The sequence below is a fragment of the Erpetoichthys calabaricus genome, chromosome 1 (genome assembly GCF_900747795.2).
Source record: "Erpetoichthys calabaricus chromosome 1, fErpCal1.3, whole genome shotgun sequence".
NCBI lineage: Eukaryota > Metazoa > Chordata > Cladistia > Polypteriformes > Polypteridae > Erpetoichthys > Erpetoichthys calabaricus.
In genome coordinates this window covers 292,923,405-292,942,797 of record NC_041394.2, presented here as the reverse complement: position 1 = coordinate 292,942,797, position 19,393 = coordinate 292,923,405, and the positions used below count along the sequence as shown (strand labels likewise).

General features: G+C 37.1%; 1 protein-coding gene across 4 annotated transcripts in view; it reads left to right on the top strand.

Annotated features, from left to right (window-relative positions):
- The window catches only part of anks1b (ankyrin repeat and sterile alpha motif domain containing 1B), a 1,280,504-nt gene that overhangs the window by 1,038,957 nt on the left and 222,154 nt on the right, over nt 1-19,393 (top strand). For all 4 annotated transcript variants that reach the window (XM_028816795.2, XM_051924626.1, XM_051924632.1 and 1 more), the window contains 2 exons: nt 11,645-12,258; nt 17,917-17,989. In XM_028816795.2, coding sequence (XP_028672628.2) covers nt 11,645-12,258; nt 17,917-17,989 — 687 coding nt within the window. The remainder of the gene's footprint in view (nt 1-11,644; nt 12,259-17,916; nt 17,990-19,393) is intronic.

The window sequence follows — 19,393 nt, the reverse complement described above, 5'->3', positions numbered from 1 at the left end:
AAGAAAATATGAAGCTGGTTTTAAATTAAAAGTCGTTGAAGTGACAAAATAACTTGATAACTACACTGCTGTATCAAAATTCGATGTTTGAGAAACTGGAGCAAGATTAGAGGAAGCAAGAAGATGTAAAAAAAAAAAAATTAAGTGTCATATTTTTGAACGGGCGGGGTCTGATTTTATGATCAATTTTTTCGGGTTTCAAGACCCAACTTATACGCGGGTATATGCGGTGCTTTAGAGACACAGATGACCCATAAATTTCAGATCTTCTTCAGTAGATTATGTCCTAGTTCCACTGAAACCGTTGCACTTTTGAAGTTACTTATTACTTAAAGAATTTAATGTCCTTAAGGATATTTTAGCTACCCATGTCAAAGTCTTACTTGTCCAATATTGGGACTCATCTACCATCACTGTCAGCTAGGAGGCACAGAGCTGGCTTTCTGCTCATTCTCTCACCTTTGTCTTCTGAAAGATTAACCTCCAGTTTGAGGGGAACTGCCTGTTATTTCTGTCTGCTTCTTTTCTCACCTTTGTGTCCCTCATGATTTCCCTTCACTAGTTCTCTTTACAGGGAATTGTGGCACTGGTAGTTGCAATCTACCGATACTGGTGTGAGCAGAGATTCTCCATTTAGTGCTCTAAATAAAAAGCATGTTTTGGGCTTTATCCACACTCTCCAGGGCCAGGTATTTTTTGACAGTGTCAGTCATTACAAAGTCTGAACATTTTGGTTTCACTCATGCCTAATTGTTTTTTAATTTTAAGTTGACATTTTAGACCTTAAAATCAGCTCAATTAAAAATAAGACAATACGTGTTTTTGTTTTACATAAGTAATTCTGTAAATTCTGCAGCAGTATTTCCAGAAAACCTTTGATTGTGATATCTTATGCAGGATGCCAGTGATGCTTAGACACCTTTTGAAGACGTACCAAGTGACCAAGTGAAGATGTACGAGAATGAAAGAGCAAATCACAAGTTTGTTGTATTGCATTGTTGAAAGTTAAAAACAAATAAATAGATAGATAAATGAGTGTGTCGATCCGAGAACAGCATTGACTGATACGGTATTGTGACACTCGTCATAATGCGATTCTGTGGGTGAGAAATGTATTTTGGTAAATATTATATTAAACATAGTAATTATCACATTAACATTTTTATTCACATGAATTGTTTCTTATGTTTCAGTTCTTCAGCCTCAACATTTTTTCTCTGACATAAACTGCGTTAATTTGCCATCACTTAGCTGTCCTCATTTTAAGTATAATAGCTGTTCAGTTTATTATAATATTTCAAAACCTTATTCTGGTCTCTTGCTGAATGTTCTGGTACTTTGTGTACTCAGAGAAATACATCACTGACTAACCATTAGTGTTAACGGTTAAATTGAGCTCCAAAATACAACTTTTCTCCATTGTATTCGCAGTTTTGTACCGTGTTAGCGTTTTATGGAGGCAATAAGAAGTCAAGCAAAATGACACCTTTTATTGGCTAACTAAAAAGATTACAATATGCAAGCTTTCGAGGCAACTCGGGCCCCTTCTTCAGGCAAAATGATGAGCTGCCATTGTGTTTTAAATTGTCAATGGCATTGTCAGTTTTATTTTTCATATTTGCAACATGCTAATTTCCATTTTATTTTTGCTTGAATCAGCTCTTTCTAGTTTTTGTATATCTTTGTACACACGTCACAATTTGGAACCGAGAATCAGTACAAGATGATCGGCGGCGCGTCTCTTGAGGTTGAAGATACTGTAAGAAGGTGTTCACAACTAGCAATTCCCGCTTGTTCAAACCAAACCATTTGAATCCAGTAGTGAAAGTAAAATGCCTACCTAGTGCCAAGGTTTTGGGCATTCAGATTAAAGTGCACTTTTTGACAATGTGGTGTCACAAAAAAAAATACGTGACAATCAAAAGAACCAGAGTAGACTGAAAGACGAGACATAGTGAAAAAGAAGGTGTAGTCTCGTAACCAGGAAGACGATAGGAATCATTTGTCAAAACTGTAACAGATCAATTAAAAAAAAAGGAAAGGTTGTAACTAGAGATGGAAAGCAAAGGACTTGTGAAGGGTTTTCAGAATGTATCCACAAACTTGGACAATGGGATGTGTGCAGCACTGGTATTAATACTGTTGTGCCAATGACATCATGCGATGCTGCTGCCTCTGACACCTTGACCCCTTGTAACTCTTTATCGCGGCGTAGCAATAGTAACTCAAAATCAAGGGGGCAGCTAAAAACAAAAAAGGCATTGTGGTCAAAATAATTTTTTGAAAAACTTTTAGTAAGAATTTAATACATAAAAGAAGTATTTGTGAATCTCTATATAAAACAAAATTTTCTGTCAATTTCTAACCTGTTTAATCCAAACCGGGGTTGTGGAGGGTAACATGCGATCTGGCTGGAGCTTACCCAGCTAGCATAGGGCACAAAGCAGAAACAAATCCTGGGCAGGGTGCCAGTCCATCACGGGGCAAAAACATACTAGGGCCTATTTAGTGTAGCCAATTCACCTATCCTGCATGTCTTTGGACTGTGGGAGGAAACCCACACAGACACAGGGAGAACATGCAAACTCCACGCAGGGAGGACCCAAGATGCAAACCTTACTGAGAGGCAGCAGCCCTACCACTACGCCACCGTTCCACCCCAAAGCAAAAAAAAAAAAAAAAATTGCTCAAATTTCTGGAGCCCATGAAAATATTACAAAAACACCAGCGATCACAACAGTGGCTGTTTAGCTGTTGCATGTCAGCAATATCAACACATTTTGTATATATCACATTTATCTCATTGTTTTGAAGTGTATTTGTGAAGCCTTTCTGATCAGGTGCTTGGTGAAAGATTTTCTTTTATATATAATAAAGTTTGATTGATTAGAATGCTTCAATGAAGAGATACACCCCAATCAGTTATTAAAATAGCAGAAGGGCATTTTACATATAGCTATGTCTATACCCTTACTTTTTGTTCCAGCAGGCTTGGGATTGCTAATATCCTGCATTGCATTGTTGTTCTGCAGCTGTCTCAGAGTGAATTACACACGTCAACGGGGTGTAGGAAGGGAATATCCACTATCACCCAGGAGATACCCACCACTAGACTCGCCATTTTTTGCCTTTGGACACACTGTCAGATTGGCTCAGATGAAGGCATCTTGGGTACCCACTGGCCACTTTGCTACAATATCCATGAAAGTCTTTAGCTATTGTGAAATCTCCTGTGCAATTAATGCAGAGAAATTTTACAGCATTTACATTTATTTGCTTAGCAAATGCTTTCGTTTAAAGCGACTTACAAAAGAGGTCACCATAATTGAGTGTGAATAGGCTCCAAGAGGCTATAAATATGAATGGGTATCAGCCATAGCTCCATGATTTAATTTAAATAATGTGTGCGTGTTGTGTTCAGGAGGTGTTGGTCAGAGACATAGATACAGGATTAAACAAATATTCTTCCGAGTAGGTTTATTGCAGACGTACTAACTCTACTCAAATGCACCAACCCAAATTCCTTTCCCTTCTTCCTGCATCTCCACGATAATCATCTGTAACACTGAAAACGGCTCCATGAAAACAAAACTAGTTACAGCCTTAAAACCCTGAGTCTTCAAATCTTCAAAGAATATAGATATCTTACCAGATTATGAATTTGTAATTAACAGTTTACATTTTTTTTCAATTAACTTAACAATTTATATGTAAAATATAATACTGAAAATGCATTAAAGCATTTCATCATGGAAATGATATAACCTCAAGAATTCTAAATGTTACGACTGTCATGGTGACCACTGTCTGTGGCGCCGGCAGAAGAGGCAGCAAGTTTAGGAAGCACTTAGCAATTAATTAGTAGGCTGGGGTGCATGTAGATTATGGAAGATTTAATATGTTACTTTAGTTATGATGAGTTGTGAGAAACACTCGCAAATTAACAAATAATCTTAAGATGGAGTTTACGATATTCTTAGTGTTATGATGTGTTAAAGGATAAAGCAGCCCTGGTTGTTAAGACAGCAATAGAAATGTTGCAGTGTTCATAATCTATTACTGCCCTCCATCATTTCACCAACGTATCCATGCTTTTATTGTACAGGCAATTAAAACAAATACTCTATGTGTTCACATCCTTTTTTACAGTTCCAGTTTTTCAGCACCTCTGTTTTATTTTTAATTTGTTGTCTCTTTTGCCATATTTTACCCATCGTTGGCATTGCCCTACATTTCTGCATTTGTCTCTGTATTTCAGCTCCGTTGTTTCTGAGCATATTAAAAAGGGCTCCATGTCAGAAATGTTGTATTTTTTTTTCCAATGGGTACTCAAGCGTCTCTATGCCTGGAAAATTAACAGATGTATGGTATGGACAGCCAGGGGCTTGAAAGCTTCTGTTGAAAACAATGACAAGATCATTATTGAATTTCCATCTACGAACTGACTCTCCAAGATTGTCTGGCATATTTGGTTTAAAACATATATTTATTTTACACAAATAAATCATTGTAAATCAGTTGATTTGCTTTGACATTTTACCTTTCTTAAAGCAATGAGTGCTTGATTGTTGTGTTATATCTATAAATCTCTTGTATCACATATGTCTTGAAGTAAATTTCATGAAAAACTCGTATGAATATGTCAAATGCAGTTCATTTTAGCTGGCAATAAATCATGAGATTTTTTTAGATTAGATTAGATTTTAGAAACCGTGTAATTTTCTTGTGTTTATACTCTGTGACCTTAAAATATAATAATGAAAGCTGAGCAGAAGGGACATGCTTTTGTTTATTCCAGAACAAGACAATGTTGCTTAACATGGTTTTATCAATTTATGATTTTTGTGACCTTTTACTTCACCTTCTATGTCATCCAAGTTGTCATGATCCTTAAACTGAAACTCCTAGACATAAAACAAGCAGGTCAGTGATTACAGTAAAAGTCGGTGGGAAAAGAAGCACGTCTAATATAATATGCTCAACAAATTCACTGTGTTGTTAAGCTCCATAGATTTCTTCTAATAGGGTAATACCATCAGCAAAGCAACATTACATTGCTGCGGGGAAATTAAGATTACCATAAAAATGTAGAAAAATCATATGAAACCTCACTTAAAGTGCCACCATCTTTGTGATCTTTTTCTATATAGACAAAAAAACAGAGAAAAGGCAAAAAGAAACCTTACATGTTTTTATGCTTGATTTGGGTTAACAGCTTATCTTACTCTTATTAATAACTAGCTGATTACCCAGTGGCTTCGCTCACTGAGTGCAAGGGAAAAAAATAAAATGTAGTATTTATAAAATAAGTTTGTTAATTGCCAATTTTATTTTTCAACAAATAAAGAGCATTTACAATAACATAGAAATCAATATAAACAACATTATTAACATTATCATATGAGAATATGAAGTAATATATAAGAAGCACATTGCATATAAATATAAATTATTAAACAGTAAAATATTTTGATAAAAGAATTTGAACAACATATAAGAAGCGTATAAATTATTAAACAGTAAAACATTAACATTTAAGAAGTAAAGATACATTGAGTAGTACTGCAGTGCTTTCAGGTATACTACATTTTTTGTTTGCCCATTACGTGCATAAATGTATACATTTTTTGGTGCACCTACCCGAGAACACGCGACATATAACTGACCGTGGGAGAAGCATGGATTTTAAATACGCGTTGAGTTCATCTGCTGGTGTCCGTCATGGAATAACTGGTAATGTTTGACGAAAATCTCCTGCGAGTAAACCGACAGTACCTCCCATTATTTTGGTAGGATCTCTGAGATCTCGCATTGTTCGGTTCAAGGCTTCATAAGCTCTTTTATGTGCCATGGTGCACTCATCCCAAACTATTATCTTTAAATGTTGCAAGACTTTTGCCTTTCCAGAGCCCTTGTGTATGTTGCAAATTGGATTTTCGTCGTGAGCGAGGTTTAATGGTAATTGCAATGCCGAATGTGCTGTACGGCCTCTATCTAATAATGTAGAAGCAATTCCCGATGACGCTACAGCCAGAGCTATGTCACCATTCACTCTCTCGGCAAGAATCAGGTTTATTAAGAATGTTTTTCCTGTTTCTCTGTGGTCATACGTAATTTCCGTTTCAAACGCAAAAAGAATTTTATATATATAGATACGAACAGATCGTTAACTCTTCCAGTTCAGATGACAAAACCATAAATTGGCAGAAAACATGTCCTGTCCTCCTTCAGGTAAATCTGTTGTCACAAATTAATATGTAATGCCCATAACCCTCTCACTGAATTCAGTGAAATAGTGATATTGAGGTATAAACTCAGGGCTGTTCAATTATAAATTCAGTTGGGCCAGATTTTCAAAACAAGAAATTTAGCTGTGCCAGACATCTATAGCGGCCGGGAAACAGCATGCAATAACACATTAAACCAACATAACTGAATGTATTGAAAAACAAGTAATGTTTATTCATTGTTTCCCTTTTAACTTTGGTCACATCTGACACAGCTGCATCACAAAGTGCATAAAAAACAATAAAAAAGCTATAACTGAAAAGAATCTGAGGTACTAGCAATACTTTTTTCCACTTTTGAAAAAAATAAATAAACATTTTGTTCACATCTGACCCAAGCACATCTCAAAGTGCATAAAATCAAAATAGTGCACAGTATTAGTTTCCCTTTTGAAATAAAATAAATATTTTAATCATATAATAATAATTCTTTTACTCACACAGGGAGGACCCATGATCTCCTTACTGTGAGGTGGCAGTGCTACCATTGTGCCACTTCGCGTATATGACCTAGTCACATCAGAAAGTGCTTTTAACTGAATAAATAAGAACTGTCAATGCTATCAAATTTACCAGAACCCATAAAGAGTGATTACAGTATCTAACACACATGAATACAACTTCTGCTCCACAATGAGGGAACATACAGTAGGTTCATTTTAAATCCTGTGTGATTTGGCATGGCTTTGTTACACATCCCACATTTTGTTGATATTGTGATGTGTCTTGCTGCTGCATGGGCTGTTGGGGGCTAGATTCTTGGGAGAAAGCACTTTGTGAGGGCTCAGGGCACCTCCCTAGAGAGAGCCGAGTGACAGGATCAGGGTGAGAGGGGAGTGAATGGTAAAAGAGCTGGAAGAGGCAGAAGGCGGAAGGCTGCCTTTTTTCTTTCTTTTTCATTTTGTAGGATGAAATGTGCTTTTCATGGTTTTTTTCTCTGCATTTCTGTCAGGACCATAGGCTGGGCCACTTGGAGGTTGCCTTTGAGCAACATGTGGCTCACTGGCCTCAATTTGAATAGGCAGGGTATAAAGCATCAGATAATAGTAATTTCCAGGCATTCCATTTCAAGATTTATATTCTTAAGATTTTAGGTATCTGTAATATTTGAATGTACATTGTATAATAAGTGTTTTGTTCATGTTATACTTAGATCATCATGTGGTATAAGGAATAAACTTGCATTACCAGTGCTCAGAGCAAGCAATACATATTGTAGGATGGGATGTAAAATTGACACATTATCCCCTAGTTCACATGAGGGTACTCCCACAGTTTAAAGATAATCAGTCGTGTCGAGAGCCTTTCTAAGCTGTCCCACTTATTATATGCTTAGATGTGCCCTGTAGCATCTGCTTTCGCACAAACATGACTACAAAAGTGAATTCTGAAAGGAGTTAAGCTGCTTAGAAATTGTGAAGCTAGTTAGAATAGTGCATTCTATACAAATTAGATAGATAGATAGATAGATAGATAGATAGATAGATAGATAGATAGATAGATAGATAGATAGATAGATAGATAGATAGATAGATAGATAGATAGATAGATAGATAGATAGATAGATAGATAGATAGATAGTCAAATACCATGCTTCTCATTCTCCACACAATGACCTCTCTTCCTCCCACCTGTCAAGACCCCTCACACTGACTCAGCTTCGGACTCCAAGCTAAATCCTGATCTGCTCTGAAGCGTGATGTCTGTTCTTGTAATAGCTAGCCAATAACTGCTTTCAGGTGCATCCTGTTCTGTTAACAGACAAAATTTCGCAGGCCAGGTAGGCAAAATGAGGAAGGGCAAGAAGATGGAAAACTTAGCCAAAAGAAAGAGAAAACAAAAGTTGCATAAAAGCCTAATACATAACACTGGAATGTTAGATAAAAAAACAAAGGTTTTTACTTTGGTGTATATTAAAGGCAGGTTGCTTTTTTATATTATTTATTTATATTTTGATTGATTGATTAAGCTTCTGTAAAAGGGTAAATTTCTCCCATGGGACTCGTAAAGTTTTATCTAGACAGAAGTCTTCTGTCTTTTTATATTGGTTTATTGTCATTGTGGTGTGTGTTCAGACCAAAGTGTGTGTGAGTATTTATTTATTTATGAATGTATTTATTTAAAGAGTAAAAAGTCAAATTCCCCCCCAGGAAACTATCTATCTGTCTGTCTATCTATCTATCTATCTATCTATCTATCTATCTATCTATCTATCTATCTATCTATCTATCTATCTATCTATCTATCTATCTATCTATCTATCTATCTATCTATCTATCTATCTATCTATCTATCTATCTATCTATCTATCTATCTATCTATCTATCTATCTCAAATGTCTGAATTTCAAGTTTCAAAAGATTCAGACATCTCAAAAATGTTTTTTGTTTTAAATCCATAATTTTGGACAAAGACTGACAGCTCACAACATAGACTATTGTGCCAACTCATTATACGACGTACCTTCCAGAGCCGAAACCCTGACAAAAGAAGGTGCTCACTAAAAAAACAACATAGAGTATAAAAGTGAAACTGTATACTGCATGGTTCCAAACTTAAAAAGGAAAATAAAAAGACTAAAATAAACATTTATTAAGCTGAATAAAAATGTTAAAGGCATCATGACACATCCAGAGGAATTATTCTGGAGAAATTCTAGAAGGAAGAGGTTGGTAATCTTTAGATTGTCTGTCCAGCCCAATGGACTTAGAAAGTCCATAATCAGTAGGTCCATTCTGCCCTTTGCAGGATTTTGAAATATGAAGTCATTCCCATGCTTCCATTTAGTGAAGTCTCTAGAAACTTGTAAGTTTCTGTGTCATTTGGGTTGCATTTACTTCTGACTCCAGCCTCCGATACTATTAATGTGTGTATACGAGGGACATTCAAAAAGTTTCCTCACTTTTTTTTAACTATTTATTAAGAATTTCAAAAATAAATTCATCACTTTTCTACACAGTCACCTTCCTTTACGTTGTAATTTTCCCAGTCACATGACCCTCTCAGACACGACCAATTACTACTCCTTCCGCCTTGACCATTTCCAATGGAAATATAAAAGTGCGGAAACATTTTAAACGTTCCTCATATATATATATGTGTGTGTGTGTATATATATATGTGTGTGTATGTATATACTGTATGTGTGTGTATGTATATATATATATATGTATATGTATGTGGAAGATTGGTTCCTGCCTTGTGCCCTGTGTTGGCTGGGATTGGCTCCTGCAGACCCCGTGACCCTGTGTTCGGATTCAGTGGGTTGGAAAATTGATGGATGGATGTATATGTATGTATATATATATATATATATATGTATGTATGTATGTATGTGTATATATATATATATATATATATATATATATATATATATATATATGAGGGACGTTTAAAACATTTCGGCATTTTTATATTTTCGTGTGTATATACTGTATATATACATATAATGTATATGTGTATATATGTGTATATGGCTAATATACTATGTGTATGCATATACACTGTATATGCAATTTGTTGCATATTGATTAGCACATGCAAGGGAGACTATAACTATGACAGTAATAAGCCTATAAACTTATAAATCTGTATATCCATATATATTTACAGAAAGAGATTCGGTACCACAGTGTACAGCAGAGCTCTATAGCAAATACCTAAAGGGAAGAGAGAAAGAGAAAGTCAGACTGGCATTGAGAGAAGTGAAGCCTCTGCAGTACCATAATATGTATGTGTGGGAGAGGATACTGTAGGAGAACATTCAGTTAAGTCCTTCAGAATGGCCAGGTATCAAATGGATGATTGTGTTTGAGTCTCTTCTCAGAGAGGGAGAGAAATAGAGAGGCCATGAATGGTAGACAACTCCTCCTAGTCAACATTTAAAAAGCATAGTGCCTCCTGTTGGGTAAAGAGGAGGCAAATACTCTTGAACCTGGAAATTACCCGCAGGCACACGGGTCTTGATTAGCTATTGTTTTTTGTGTTGATGTTTAAGAGAATTGCCAAAATGGAAGGTGCCATAAAGACCATTTTGTGGCCTCAGGGAGCAGGGACACCAAGTGTTGCTAAAGAGGTATTCTTTGGCCACAAGAGGCCATGCCTGATCAAAGAAGACCACTTTGATGGTGTTGTGACTAGTGTCTTGATTCTAATCATAGATCAAGTCCTGTATTTGTGGAGATTGTACATTCTCCCTGTTTTTATGTTAGATTATTTCCTCCCACATGCTAGAAAATGTGTAGATTAGGTGCATGGGTGATAGGCACCCCATCTCCAGCTGTTTCCTGCCTTAATTTTTGATGATGTGCTCAGAGGATGTGTCCAAAGAGTACTGGAAACGTGTGGCAGCCACAATGTGTGCGCGTAAGTGTTCTGAGCGTCAAGTATAAACCCAGCCTGACAGACAATGCTGCTGCCACAATAAGTGCCAGCCCTCACCAAGATTCTGGATTGCAAGTTTGGAAAATAAATGATAAAAAATTTGAATACAGAACTGTCCCCCGCACCGCCAATCCCCCCCCCCCCCCCCCCCCCCCCCCCCCAGTCTGCTGGTAACACATGTCAGAAATGCTTTCAACTTGAACATTTGTAGTTGAATTGAACCAGAATTAATTTCTTTCAGATCTTAAATTTTAATAAGATGGAAGTAGATGGAGCTTTATTGTTATATTTTGCTTCATTACTAGTGCATTTCATTTATCCCACACGCAGCACAATACTTTCTCAATTTAGTAGTGTCATTAGGATATTTTATTTAAAGCATAAGATTCCCAAACGTACTTAATCCAGTTCAGGATCCATGATGCTTGGAGCCTATCCTGGTAGCATCAGATGCAGAGGAGGAATTAACCCACAATGGAGCACTGGGTCTATTGAAGACCTCATTAATGCATGCACACACCCACACTCACACACATCTAACTGACCTAACCAGCACATCTTTGGAGGACGTAGGAGGAAACTCCACAGAGACAACGACTCTGGGCATGAAGTTTGAACCTAAGACACAGAATCTGTGAGGCTGCAGTGCTGCTTACAGCACCATCCAAAAATGAAATGTAGCACATTATTTTAAGATTTGTCCTCTTACCCATTAAATAATGTGCTTCCTTTCGCCAAAATGAACTAAAATACTGCATGTATTTTTTGTCTTTGGATTGTTTCAGTTCATATCATTTTTTCCAAAAGATCATACAATTTAAAATGGATCAGAGCTCCTTCTTTTTGAAAACTGACACATAAGGATCTGTCCATGGAAAACAGGGAAATGTGTTTCTCCTGCAAAAAAATAAAATGTTATCTCAGATGCCTAATGTGTATAAGTAAGCTTTTTTGTCTTTTCTTGTCATTTGCAGAGGATATTCTTTGCCAGAGAGAAGCCCCTGCTGATGTTGAGCTTCCAGATGGTCATATTCCTGAGCAGTTTGCTGGCCTTTTGCATGGGTCTTCCCCTGCCTGTGAGTCACCAGATAACCCATACCAGCTATACTCTAAAGCAAAGAGGCTCGGTGGGCCGGAGATAAGGACCAGCCAAAACAGCAATCTACTGCAGGCCACAGACTACACTGCACACCTGCCTCGGACTGGCAGCGATGCCTCAGTCCTGAAGAGCACAAAAGAGGGCAAGCCTCAAGTTGTTTACAGGACTATCTTTCATACGAAAGTTAACCAGGTTGATTCAGGCACATTTCCAAATGCAAGAAACTCAAGAAATTGTGAACCAAGCACAAACAACACCACTGGGGGATTTGAGGACCGTGCCAGCACATTAGGAAGGATGAGATCAATCCCGAAGAATGTTTTGGACCTACAGCTCACTCGGAACTTTTCCAAGTCTGACTCTAATTTAATCTCTTGTTCACCTATTGAGGAGGAATCCAGGGTTGGTCGATGTGAGTCTGCAATAAATAAACCCAGTCCAGGAAAACATCTTGAGCGAACACCTTCTTTCACTGCCGAGTGGGAAGAAGTAAGTATGTTGTGAAGTATAAATTTTATATTCTGCAATTTTGTTTTTCACCCTGATGGAATGCATTTTCAGTAAGACCCGAACAACAAAATGCAAATTACTGAATAGAGTTAAGGATTCTTTGTATGATGTGGCAAGATTTAAAGTCCAACAGAAGAGGTTTAAAGTCAACCAGTTTCAAGAAATTGAAAATCCATCCCATTGCCTTGTTATGCAAGCCAACTACTAGCTTGTACGGTAGCATTAACGTATATCAAAGATATATAGGATTTTCCAGGGAGGCTGGAATAGACTGTCAACTCAGATCCTGCAACTAAAATGCACAAATTTGAAAAATGAATTAATAGGTGGACCTATTACAAATTCTAGTTACAAGTGATCCTGCCCTAGACCTGATACTAGTAATGAGCAAAAAGGTGTGTGAAATGAAATTTGCAGCAAAACTGTCTTTTGCTTTGCAAAAAAAAAAAAGAAAATTGTGAAACAAATAGCGTTCACTTCCAGTGAAATCCGCGCCATTCACACAAGAAGAAAATCATTTAGTTCCTGTTTAAAAACATTTACATTAATTAATTCTTCATGTGTCTGCCTCTCTTTTAGTGTTTAAATTAAGATCCATAGTGAAACTAATCACCAGATTCATTTCCTGTCACCCATAGACATTTAGTTGAGTTGCCAGACTTTCTCTAGTAGTACGATTTACCACTGTGCCGATCACAATCGCACAGATTCATTGGAGACAGAAAAGAAAGTTGAAAGTCAATGGCACCCTTCACTTCTTCTCTGGGAAACAGGAAAAGCCTGTTGCTAGGTAGTGGTGAGGTTTTCCTTTGGAGAAAACATATCAATGTGCACAATGGTACGTTTTGGTGTGTATTCATATGGAAAATATAAAGCATGAGACATTTTTAAAAAATGCCCTGCGCTCTTCTGTGATGATATGAACAAGAGGCATGAATCAAGTTGATTCAACAGGCCTGCAGGTGACCACTTGCATTACGCAGCTGCAGAAGAGAACACAGGTAAACACAGAACTGTGAACAAGGCTTTAGGGAAAAATAGTCTTTGTTTTCCACTCCAAAAAACCTGAAAGCCTACTGAAACTCTTTTTAGTGTGTTTTGTCTTTTACTTGCAAAATTAATTGTAGAGTCAGTTTTGTGAAATTGTATGCAAATCAAACCCATGACACTTGCATACATCCTTTTTCATGTGTATTTATTTATATATATATATATTTTTAGTAAATTTATCCAGGAACCTCTGGCAGGGCCATCTTAACAGCGTTATAGGCCCCCGGGCAAAGCAATGCACTGGGGCCCCTACCTACACAACCACTCAGCAAGTCGCAACATACATCGATTATCATGGGGCCTCTATGCTCGTGGGGCCCACGGGCAACTGCCAAGCATGCCCATGAGTTAAGACGAGCCTGGCGTCAGGCTAGTGCAGTGCTTACTGTTGCTGCAACCTATCATATCCAATGTCCTGAGTCAAAACCCTTATCTACATACATCATTTTGTTCTCTTTGTATTCCACCTTGTAAATACAAAGCAGTTATTTTGCTACCAAACAAGATGATCCTGTAATGGAGGTTACACATGGAGTTGGTACATTTGCAATCTTTGAAGCCAAGAAAGCATAAGGATCAAATCAAAACTGAATTAACAAAACCCAAGACACAAAATAAAATACCAAGTCAAATAAACAAAACTATTCAATTATTTTTTTTATATAGCCCTTTTCACTGCTTTATTTTACTAACTGAAATTCTTTCCCTTAACCACTCCTAATGTTCTTCATTTTCTAGAATTTATCCAGTACACAGATAAAGAGCTGCTGTGCATTGCAATCTAAAGTAAGCAGAGCATATTAACTCAGCATGTTATGTGAGCAGAAACTAGAATTAAAACCATTAAGAATATGGCTTCAGCTAAGCAGAACAATGTCACAAAATGGCAGCAGACATGGGAAATAGCCATCCAAGATGGTGTTGTGGTGACCAATCATAAAAAAAAAAGTGATTGAAAATACACATTTAAAAGCCAAAAGTGAGCCGAAATGCTGCTTGAGATGCAAAATTGGGGTCTCCTCACACCAAAGATGTGCATTTCATGCCAACTGGTGATCGTAAATAGGCCCATTGTAAGCAACCCTCCAACTGACTAGCACTTCTGTTCAGGATTGTTCCTGCCTTTTGTCTTGTACTGCCAGGAAAGACCTGACTCAGAATTGCATTAGGCAGGTGTGAGAATGTTATCATATGTTTTGTAAATGCATCCCTTTATATTTCTCTGGAATAATTTATTTTTATTGTACCTTTCATAACAAACACTATAAAAAGCATTACCACAAATATGAATATCCACAGGATAACTGTCTATGTATCTGTCTGTGTGTCCATCCGGTTGTTATGTCTCTGTCATTCCAAAAGGTGTCACATCCCAAACATTTTTAGTAAAAAAAATAAAAAATTCATTGAATTTGTCATTCCAATAGAGGGTGCATCACAAACATTAACACTGCTTTTACGAATCCCATACTAAATGGCGTGTAGCAGGCACATATGCATGGCATTGGGCACTGCAGACATTAAGGCTGAAGTCTATGTCGGTTACTTAGATTTCAGCCTGTCTTAGCACAGCTATTTTGATTATAAATGCCATTCAAAATCTTGCGGGAAAAGCAGGAAGAAAATCAAAGCAAATAGTCTTTTTTTGAATTATTGAATAAAGTGGACAACATCCTGCCAAAGCCTTTTAAATGCTAGGAGTGCCTGGTGAATGTTAATTTGTTAAATGGCACCTATGATACGAATTGAACTTGGAGCTGCCTAACCTTTTTTTTTGTTATGCACTAGTCCACAACAAAAAGCTAACAAAACAGCACATGAGGATCATATAAAACCTATCCGTGAACTACTATTGGTCACTTTCTCCCTTGAATTTACCCATGATTATCTTACCGTTCATCTCACACTTTGGCTAAGCAGGTTCAGAGTTTTTTTGATGGGTTTGCCACTTTTTGGCAATTTGTTCAATGTTCATCAAAATGTCTTGGCTTTCACTTCAGTGCCTCTTTTACTATTTTTATCCATGCAGAAGCTCAAAGCTGCAAACCGTCTAGAGTTTTAATAAGGCCACAGTCACTTTCTGTCCAGTAACCTGTTTTATTCGGGTCCCATCATGTTTACTACTGTTGTAAAAAAATTTAAAATTTCAATTATTGCTGTATGGAATTTGTGATTTTGAACCTGGTAGTTTACAGTCATGACAGATAAGCCACATTTTCCATAGTTACTGAAAACATAATATTGTTAATACATTGAAAATGAAGGATTAACAACTTGGGTGTAAAATGTTGCTTACATGTGAAAAGCTGACAAATCAGTGGGCCTTAACAACAGAGAGAGCTGTGGACAGGATTCAGAATGTTTTTTTTTAAATAATAAGGCGATTCAAAACTGAGTCTGTGTCTCCCAGATTTCTTAATCTGGTGGTGTAACCCTCAAGGTAAATGAAAAATTAAGTCCAGGGAAATCACAAAGGCAGATGTGATTCAAACCTTGTACCCTGGAGCTATATAGCAATGTCACCCCATATTAGTTTTAACTGAATGCAGTATGCATTTTGCTAATGACGTGCTGTTGTGTAAGAGAATAGAATTTCTCTGTCCACCAGGAGAGAACAGTCACTTGATTCAAAGTATTAAGGTCAGCGTTTCTTAAAGTGTCAGCGTTTGGTGCCCAGGATATCACAAAACTAGTTCAAATTGGACATTTTATGGTGGCATTTTCTGCCATCAAACTCTTATGTTTCCAGAGTGTTTGTCACCATTCGTTCCAGAGGCATGACCACGGAGGGGCTGGGGTGATTTATGCCACAATTTTTGCTTTTATATGTTATATAAAACTATGTTGTTATTATTATTTGACCCCCCTACAAAAATGGGGATGGATGGATATTTTTTGCCCCCCCAGACAAGCCAAATGCCCACCCACACATGATGTTCTGGTCACACCTCTGATTCTTTCCTTTATCCTTCATATGTGAAGATGATAGCCAGTTCACCTCTTCTAGGTTGAAAAAGCCACCCTGCATGATTTTTGGGCTATTTTGAATGTGAGTGTTGGGTGGGCCCTAACATTCAGGCTATTCTTCTGAAAATGTCTTAGGTCATTTGTCTCTATTGCTCATTGGGCAGCATCAATGAGGAACATTTCCACACCCAAAGTTAGACATTGTTCATATGGAAAAAGATGATCCGCTATGGCAACCACTATAACAGGAGCAGCCGGAAAAAGAAGAACACAGAGACATTGTTCAACTATTCTTGGTGTACAGCAACAGTAGTAAAAGTGTCCAGAGGTCACCATTATCTAAACCCATTTTTTTAAGGGTACCCTAATATGCCGCCCTCTAGTGGCAGACAAGTGTAATCGATGTGCAAATGTCTCATTTTAGCCACACTCATTTCAAATGCTAGTTTTCAAATTAAATTACTGCTGCTGGGTGCAACTATTTTTTCACAGAATGTTTTCAGAGTTTTCTCATATTTTTTTGAATTATAACTATTTTTATTGTTAGTACTTGACGTGTTTCTGGATTTTGAACGGTACATACTTGTATAATAAAAGTTAACAAAAATTAGCGTCCACTTTTGCATAATTTAATATTTTCAGATCCCACCTTTTTGCTAGGATTGGTTATAATGTAAGAACGCTTGTATTTGGCCATATGTCCATTCATTAAGTATTTCACAGTTAGCTAACAAGAGGAGTTGCAGTTATCATTATTCTGAAAGTGCATTTCAGAGTGCAAAAGTTTTCAATAGATCAATCTATTCTATCCTACTCTTTTTTTACCCTGAAGATGTCTGGTCCTGACTTTGTGCCTAATGCTCTCAGGATAAGCTCTGACACACCATGACCTGGAATTGGATTAAGCAATATTAAAAAATGGATGGATTTTGCACCTTTTATTGGGTGCATTCTCCACAAACACAGTTAGTAATGCTAATGTATTGTCTCAATAAATAACACGTTGAGCATCTTTACAACTATGTGAAAGACACCAAAGGTGAAATACAAGAGAGCTGGCTTTAAAAAATGCGACTCAAATTAAAAAGCTATATTCTCCATGGTGCCAAATGCAGACTAGATGTCACTGGCTAGTGTTTAAATGTATGAAAACCAGGCTGTGTTCTTGTAAACTGTGATTAAAAGTGAAGCTCATCTCGTTCTGGGAGATGGCGCTTCTGTAGATAACACTGAAAGAGTTCAGAAAATATATCAGTTTTGAAAAATTTATCTTCAGCCATTTAGCCAATAACACAGATATTACAATCATGCTAACCTATTTTTCAAATGTTGTGTATTGAGATGACTAATGTAAGATAAGTAGGTTTCTTTTCCTTCTGTATCATCTTCAACATTTTTAGGGTTGCTGGCTCCTGGTGGGCAGTGGTGAGAGAATGTTTTGCCTAAAGCTCATCACTAGGATAATGGATATTGGTCTAGCTCTGCACATCTCCTTTACCGATTAGGCAGGTCTTTTTATTACAGACATCTTTTAGCTCCTATGATTAAAACAGACACCAGGGAAACTGCCCTAAACAATCTGCTTTGTAATATTAATGAATATCTTGGTTTTGTTTCTAGATTGATAAAATCATGAGCTCAATTGGAGCTGGGATTAACACTGGCCTTGAGGACATCAAAGAAGATGTGATAGGTAAAAAACAACAACTGTTTCTTTTTCATGATGATAATAATGGGTTTGATCATTTGTTCTTGAAAATGCAGTACAACATGCTGAAAACACAAGGTAAAATGTTGCTGGAGATGGGAGAGCCTCAAAAAAAAGATGAAGTGGTTGGTCTTGTAGCACTAAACCCACTTATACTCTTACGGGAAATAGAAAGCTCCCAAAGCTGCTTACTTTCTCCCAAGTGCAAGTAAAATTTAAGGCACTGCACTTTCCTTCAAAAGTTGAAAGAAGAGGATCTCTTTAAGATGGTTAAGAGTTGTAATACACTATTATACCATGTTTTTTTGTGATAATGAAATGCATTAATGTTAAATCATAGCTTCGATAATTTTGCAATTGCATTAAATTGAACAATTACTCATAATAAATCTAAAGCTGCAATTCAGCAGTGCTATCCACTACTACTATTATATTATATTATGGTGACTTCTAAAAGTTTTCAGACACTTCAGTTTTTACACATTTTATTTTGTTACAGTCTTAGACTAAAACCATTTAAATTATTTTTTCCCCACATCAAACAATACTCAATGCCCCAGAATGACAAAGTGAAAACCAGATTTTAGGAACCTTAGGAACAATACAGAGTTGACGTTTCTTTGGCTGAGATTCTAGCCTGAAGTCATCTTGGTTATGATGCAACAAGCTTCACACACCTGGATTTGGGGAATTTATATTGTTCTTTTCTGCTGCCACTCATATTCCTGTTAGGTTGGATGGAGACCATCAGTGGACAGCTACTTTCAGGTCTCTCTAGAGATAATTGATTGGGTTCAAGTTTGGCTCTGGCTGTCCACTCAAGGACATTCCTAGAGTTGTCCCTAAGTCACTCCTGTGTTGCCTTTGCCTTGCGCTTAGGGGTCTATTATCCTGTTTGAAGGTGAAACTTTGGCCCAGCTTTGTACATTTTAGCTTTCCCTCAACCCTGTCTAGTTTCCCAGTCTCTGCCACTCAAAACAACCTCATAGCATGAAGATGCCACTATTGTGCTTGAATGGTATTGCGCAGGTGATGAGTGGTGCATGGTTTCCTCCAGACATGATGCTCAGAATTGAGGCGTCATCAGACCAGAGAATCATGTTTCTCATAGTCTGGGTGTCCTTTACATTACTTTCTGCAACCTCCAAGATGGCTTTCATGTATTATCAGGGCATTCTGACATAAAGCTCATGTTAGTTAAGCATTACAGTTGTGATTGTCCTTTTGGAATTTTCTCCTATCTCCATATAGTTTTTCTGTAGCTCAGCCAGAGTGACTATCAGGATCATGGTCATTTCATTTTCCAAGGCCTTTCTCCACCATTTGGTCGAGCAGCCAGGTCTAGGAAGGGTCATGGTTCTTCCAAACATCATCCATTTAGGAATTATA